The 7,356-nt window shown below is 45.7% G+C and overlaps 1 protein-coding gene across 2 annotated transcripts; it reads right to left on the minus strand.

The window, feature by feature from the left end:
• LOC120648192 lies at positions 1 to 2,822 on the minus strand. Of its 2 annotated transcripts, none has more exons than XM_039924936.1 (5): positions 2,232 to 2,822; positions 2,025 to 2,124; positions 1,738 to 1,837; positions 728 to 810; positions 1 to 607 (listed from the first exon to the last, which is right to left on the minus strand). In XM_039924936.1, the coding sequence occupies exons 1-5, from the start codon at positions 2,425 to 2,427 to the stop codon at positions 298 to 300; spliced, it is 789 nt and encodes a 262-aa protein (XP_039780870.1). In that variant the 5' UTR covers positions 2,428 to 2,822; the 3' UTR covers positions 1 to 297. The 2 variants fall into 2 exon arrangements, with proteins under 2 accessions (XP_039780870.1, XP_039780865.1); XM_039924931.1 differs by having other exon boundaries at positions 1,738 to 1,858; positions 2,232 to 2,780.
• Positions 2,823 to 7,356: the final 4,534 nt, after the last annotated feature.

The raw sequence follows: 7,356 nt of genomic DNA on the forward strand, positions 1-7,356 counted from the left end.
AGCAGCGCAATACATAGTTGAATCCTTTCATTGCACCATATAATAAGATCGTTGAGTTTTTTTTATAAAGGAACAATAACTCGGATCATACACGTATATACATTAAACTTTGGGAGATCACTAAGTTAGCCTTTTCTAAGATTTGCAAGGAATCATGTCATCTGCTTTTTCGGCTGGCGGTATGAAGGCGCGTGTACATAGACAGATCAAACACCATTCCAGAATTTCATGTCGGTGCAATAGAAGCACACACATGCCACAGAGACCCTCCATTTGGTCATTGACTGCACTGGGTCTTCATCTTTTCGAGGAGAACCATTTCCCAAACTTTGGACGTGTATTTTTCTTCTCACAAGATAGTGGCACGGTGTATTCTGCATGCGTCCTCCTGTTACCCCTCATCAGTTTAGAGTAAGAGAACCAACCGCGGAACAAACTTCCCTTCTTGGGCCTTTCTTCTTCCACGCGCTCCTCATTGTACTCATGAATACAAAGATCTTCAAAGACACTTGTAGAACACCTGCTATAAGTAAACTTCACACCCTCATCTTCATTGAGATCATCCAACAAATTCCTTGGCCTGGAATCATCCAACGAAGTAGTTGACCTACAATATTTGTGATGTTAGCCCGTTGTCAGCATTAGAATTTTGGGCTTCCTGGAAATCGAAGATGTGTGACGAAGCAGACACAGTGGCCGCCTTCAAGGGCATTAGAATATTAAATACCTCCGGTGAGATGCTGCCTTCTGGTTTTTGGAAAGACTCTTGCATGGGCTGTCGTCAACAGAGAGATGCTGGGTAAAATGAAGCTGCATGAATGGAGAAAGTATAAGAAAGGGGGCATGGCACTGAAACCTAAGGATATGCTGCATCACAAAGTGAAGTTTATTATGCGGGATGTCAACCTTGCCATAGCAAATGTCACAAAATACTAAACAATACCTCAAGAGGGGCAAACACATACTACTAGAAAGTGTGCTATACTTGATTATCCAAGCAGACTAACATGACAGTAATGGTTCGATTATCGTATTCAAAGCACACAAAGGGCAGATCATCGTGGTATTTTTAATCTCCTTGTCAATCAAGAAATAGAAGAGATCGTAAAAGCAGTACAGTGTAGTTCTGCACTATATCACGGTCCTTGAACATGTACTTTACAAAATAAAAGGAACTGAGCATTGAGTTACTGTTCTACACATGCAAGGGAATATGGGAATTGTGGTTGGCAATAAATTAAAGCTTAAAGCTTAACCAAACATACAATTGCTTCTGCAAATGTCTTATGCTAGTTCCATTTCTAGAGTATTGAATTAGTAATGGTACCACTTTTGTTTGGTAAACGAAGCTGGTTATGTGATATTCATGCTTACCCCACAAGACACAGCAGAATTAGTCGGCACAACAACAACAACAACAACAACAACATAGCCTTTTTTCCCAAGCAAGTTGGGGTAGGCTAGAGATGAAACCCGAAAGAAATAAGTTCAAGGTTCAGGCACATTGATAGCTAGTCTCCAAGCGCTCCTATCTAAAGCTATCTCTTTAGAGATATTCCAATCCTTAAGGTCTCTCTTAACCGACTCATCCCACGTCAGTTTAGGTCTACCTCTACCCCTCTTTACATTATCGACCCGCCCAAGAACCCCATTATGCACCGGCGCCTCAAGAGGCCTTCGTTGGACAAATTCATCCATGAACCTATGGCTGAGAAGTGAGAAGGAAAGTGCACAAACCTTATCACCATCCCTAATGCCGAATGCACGCAATGTTGCCTTGTCATCCGTCAGTTTCTCGTCCTTGAAGCATAAGCAGAAGTGACTCCACACGTGCTGCCTACAACAAGCAAGCGGCGTCCTTGGATGTCAAGTTGCTAGCATGAAAAATGGCAATTAACCCAACAACCTCAGCAAATCTGAATCCATAACCGTAAAAGCACCATTTCGTGAAGGCGAAAGCCGCAATCCAAATTGTTCAGGGTAGAGTATTATAGCATATATGTTGTGGGGGCAATGCGCCGTACCAAGAGATGGCCTTGTCGGTGTCGTCGAAGAGGGTGAAGAAAAGCTCCTCGATGGCCGCCTTCAGCTCCCACACCGCGGCCGACCTCGCGATCTCCACGTCTGTTAGTGGCGGTGGCAGTAAAACGTCAGATCTCATCAGATTTTTTTTGGGGAAAAAAATAGAGATCTCTCAAAAATAGATGGCGCGAGATTGTTCCGGAAGGTACCGAAGAAGGATCCGTCGAGCTTGCGGACGGTGAGGCGGAGGGGGGGATCGGGGATGCGGCGGTAGGAGAAGCTGCTGCGGCCGCAGGAGAGCGCGCCGCCGCCGCCGACGCCGACGGCGAGGTCCATGAGGGCGAGCGCGCCGCCGACGTCGCCGGCGGAGTCGGGGGACGCCGAGCGGATGCTGCTGGCCGGCATCGCGGCAGCATAGAGCTGAGCGGACCACCCTGAGAAATCCTCGGCGATCTAATCCGCCGCCGCCGGCCCCGGCCGCTCCACGGAATCAGCGAGAAACCGGTTCCTCGACGCGGAGACCGACCAGCCCCGGCCGTGGAAAAAGCGAATCGACGCCCAATTGCCAACCCGGAGAGGGAGAGAGATCGAGAGGCTGGAGGGGGGGCGGGAGGGTGCTCGCGCTTTGTACGGGAGGCGACAACGAACCGGGAACGGCGTGGGGGCGGGGTTTGGTTTGCTTGGATTCCTCCCAGGCGCGGCGGCGGCGGCGGCGGCGGTCGTGTCGCCGAGGAGGGGAGGGGAGGGGCTGCCTCGGGGCGGGGCGGGGCGGGGCAGCGAACGGGTAGCCGTTGCCCGTTGGAGGCGATAGAGGAGGCGTGCCGTTCCGTTCCGGTCGCGGCGGGCGGGAGCTGAGCTGAGCTGGCCCGGGGAACCCGACGGTTGGGCCACCGAGCTGGCCACGGTTGCCGGTTCCACGGGCCAACAAGGAGTGGAGTAGGCTCCCATATTTTCTTTCGAGTTGATCCGGCCCACCAGTCCATCTTCTTTTTCAGTGTTCGAAGATGTTAGGTAAGATTAACAACATGTTTGTAGGTGTGTGAGTGTGCGTGCGTTGTGAGTGTCTGAATTGTATTTTATAATTCTAAAAATAAAAAGTTAAAAAAAGCCAATTTGACCTTTCAAGTTCAAACCATCCTTTTACCTACCTTCCTCGACTGTAAAACTCCAATTGTTACCTTTCAATCTCTCCGACAGTAAAATCCACTCATCAAGGGTGCGCACCCACTGTAACATTGGCCTGCTCGACATGCTCCGTGCATATAATAATTTCTTGTGACTAACAAAAGTGCAAATTTGTCTATACTCAGGTGCAGGCTGCATTTATTTTTTTCCTTGCCAATAGCATAACGATGGCAATCATGTCTAGTTTATGCCAAAACTTTGGCTGTATGATTATGCCATCAGAAATGCTTGAAGAAAGGCGGAGGCAAGCTCGCAATTTTCACGCCAATAGAGATCAAACGCATCGATCGTGAAGATGATGATGCACTTCGTTTCAAAAAAAAAAAGAAAAGATGACGATGCACTCTGCGTCCGCCACTGTTACATTCAATTTGCGGTCCTTGTGGGCATACGCAAGCTGAAAGCAGCCTGAAAGAGAGAGACTATAACTAGCTATAGGATGATTGATGTTGAGCCTCTATAGTAGGAGCTAGCGGCAAGGACCCGTTAGTTTGGAACAAAAGATTCCATAGCTAGAAAACCCAAACTGAAGGCACCTGTATAGGCTGTATTGTTCTTGCAAGCTTCCGAGGAACTTGCATTCAAAGCGAGCTCTGTATACATGGTCGTCTGCTAGATCAGATCAATCATTCAAAATGGGTACCATATGGACGGCAACACTTCACAAATCATGAGATAAACGTTTGTCCTGGTCCATGTTTTGTGAGATGGACGACGTAATTCATACGTATAGGCAAACGCACATTACCAAGATGTACAGTCAGTTCATGACTCTTAGGTTTACATTATTACATCTCGTGTGTGTGGGCGCGCATCTATACTTCACTAGCTTGTTTGGCAGTGTGAAATTGACACAACTGATCATTGCAATGATGATCTACGGTTCGCGAACAATTTGTAATGTCGGGAAATTAGTGGTGCATAAAATCCGTGCAAGTACATGGTCTAAATTATTAATTTAGAAAAAAAGCATGACCTAAATGATCATGTTAAGCAAATCTGGCAAGTGGCCTGTTTGGATTGCAACCTAACGTTGCCACCAAACTTTAGTTTACAAAAAAGGTCTTCTGATCTGTTGGCTTGAGATCTTGAAATAAATTGGTGTCTGTTGGTTGATCCCTATGCATGCCGCGACCTTTTCTAAACGGCTAATTATTGAACTACTAGTACGTACTACATGCTGGTAATCTCAATCAGGATAGAGTTGCCGCTTCTTAACTAACTACAAGCGTGCAGCAGTACTTATTGGCATCAATCAATGAATTATATTGTACTAACTCAGCAAGCAAGTATAAAAAAAACAACTGTAATTCGGCCAAGGTTCAGTAATAAAGAGGGAACGGTATGTAGCACTCAGGATTCTTAACAACACAATATTCCTTTGTTCCAAAGAAAAAAAATGAACTAATAAGGTGGATAAGAAATTAAGAATTTGAATCAAATAATATGAAATAAACAATAATAACAAGATCTAACCTTTGAAAGTAGCTAGAATGCTGCTGCGATCCTTTTTGTGTGTATATGGTGGAAGCAAGTGATATTGGCGCGGCTCAATCAGATACTGGATTCGCCTTCGTGCAAAACCCCCATCATCGGATTGAACCTCGCCAATATCGCTCGCTCCATCCACCATGCAATTTTATCACGCAGAATGCATGGTCGGAGCAGACACATAGATCTTCAGCTAAATGCATGGCCTCCTGCACCTTTCTTCTTCCTCCTCTCTCGTCACAAGATCTCTTCTACAAGTGTTCCTTCCTATGGCCAGGCACAGATAGATCTCGAGCAAATTCAAGACAAGAATCCCTCGGCTGGTGATCGAGATCTGCGTGCTCACCGTCTGTTGCCAGGCATAGGCAAGACAGTCGGATCCGTCGGAGATTACCAAGATAGGATTTCCCAAGCAACAGAGGAAGTGGCCGGGGCTGTGGTCGATGTGAAAAAGCAGCTTTGGCCAAGTGCTAGCTATACCTGCTGCTGCTGGCTGCAGGTGGAGTCATGTAGCACTAACAAGGCCCTCCAAAATTGTTGGCACCCCCAATGTCCCATCTCACGCATCACCTCTAACTGCCAAACCCTAGCGACCCTGAGCTCTAGGATCGGCATGATATATAGCTAAAATTTGGTTAAGTTAATTAAGCAGAAAGCTTATATGACCTGGTCATGGTAAGGAGGGAGATGAGAGAGAAGGGGGGCTAAATTTAGTAGAAGGCGAGTCATGTGCCAAGCTATTAGGAATTAGGAGTATACACTATAACCCTATGAGCAGCATACACCGACCCCTAAGTGACGGTTCTATATAAGCGCCATACTATATAGCAAGGGTAGAGTGTTAGAGCCTATTTATTTGAGCTGCAGCTTTTAAGTTTTTATGAAATGCTGCTGCTATCTTTTTGTTCTAAAAAATCAATACTAGTTTTTAGAAGATGTGTTTAACTTTCTGAGCTTAAAAAGCTACAAAAAATTCATAAAACTGAGCTTTCCATATAAACTTAGCTTTTCTGGACTTCTAGCTTTCCAAAAGCTGTATGAGGAGTTCACTATTTGTTTGAGCTTTTGGTTTTTCACGATGGGATAAGCTGCCAGAAAGCTCAAACAAATATACCTATAATATTAGATTTTTTTTTGGGGGGGGGCGGGGGATTCACTATTTCCTCCGGAATTTTAATTAATCCGAGCAAATTGCAAGCTTGAATCCAAGAACACCCCAAATAATACATATACGGAGGGGCCGGCCGGAATCGTGCGCCGATGCGGTTGCAGGGTTTAGAAAACAGAGGACGGAGGCGAGAGTCTTTTCTCCTGCGATCCAAGATACTAGACCGGCACGCACACAGCCATCATCGGGAGCAACGTACTCTAGCTACAAAGTGACCGGGGACAGCGGCGCAGAAGATGCACTGCCGTGACACCGCGCCCGGGGGCAGAGGCCTCGCGCGCGCCTTGGTGCCCGCTCCTCTTCCTCGCTAGTTTACTCGCATGCCATTGCCATGTCGTCTTCTCCGATCCTTTGCTTTCAACTTAGAACTCACAATCACCAACGTTAATCACTGCGTTCGGCAGCCAGCTCCAGCTCCAGCCCAACAGTATTTTCCTCTTACACCACTCCAGCCGCCAACTCCAGCTCCAGCTAGCCCAACAGTATTTTTCTCTCACACCATTCTAGCTCCAGCCTCCAGCTCCAGCGTGCCCGACGCAGTGAATGTTTCCTCTTCCGTAGGCACTCCGCACTCCTAGCTGGCTGACCTTTTTTTGCATCTGAAAAGGCATGCATGTAAGAGATCTGCGGAAGGGAATGTTTGTCGCAGAGAGGAACGAAGGCTGGCAGAGTCGTTGGATTGGTTTTAGATAATAGGGTCTGATTGTAACTGTTACTATATTTGTAAGTTGAAACAAAGATGCCTTATATTAGATTATAATAAAACTACGTATTATAAGGCGTAAGAAAAATCAAATGAAAATGACGAAATTGAGGTGCATGTGTACTAGAACACACAAACTTCCAAGAATTTTGTTTTCTAGCGCACATGCACTTGAAATTTGCTAGTTTTGTGTAAACTTTTCTAGATTGAGTTTGCATCTTAACTTTTGCAACAAAAGTGCAATAAACACAGTCTTTGAGCTTCATCAGATCTGAGAGAGAGAGAGAGAGTCCACCCGACAAACAGACAGCCTGACAGCCATGATCTGTTCTCACCCGACACCCATCGATCTGTGTTATATCTTCTCTACCGCCGCACACACGTCAAACTCCAAGCTCGATTTTTTTTTCCACGCCCAACGCCCCACGTACGCATGCGGCCGTGTTTCGATAAAAAAAAAAGAGTCTATCCCAAATTCATCAGATCGAATGTTTAAACACATGTATTAAGTACTAAATAAAATTTGTTTACAAATTCTTTTTGAAAAGAATGAGTTGTAAATCACGAAACGAATCTAATGAGCCTACTTAATTCATGATTTGCTATGCTTCAGCATTTCATCAATCATCAATGGAAGAAATGAAGAATGGGCTGTGCAGCCCTGCCACGAACGGGCAGAGACGCCAAGTTGTCATGATCAAGAACAAGGAGAAAATGATTGTAAATTGAACTAGAGAGCTTGAGTCAAATGTTAATCTCCACACAAATTAAACCTAGAAAGCTCGAG

The sequence above is a fragment of the Panicum virgatum genome, chromosome 1K, assembly GCF_016808335.1.
Source record: "Panicum virgatum strain AP13 chromosome 1K, P.virgatum_v5, whole genome shotgun sequence".
Taxonomy (NCBI): domain Eukaryota; kingdom Viridiplantae; phylum Streptophyta; class Magnoliopsida; order Poales; family Poaceae; genus Panicum; species Panicum virgatum.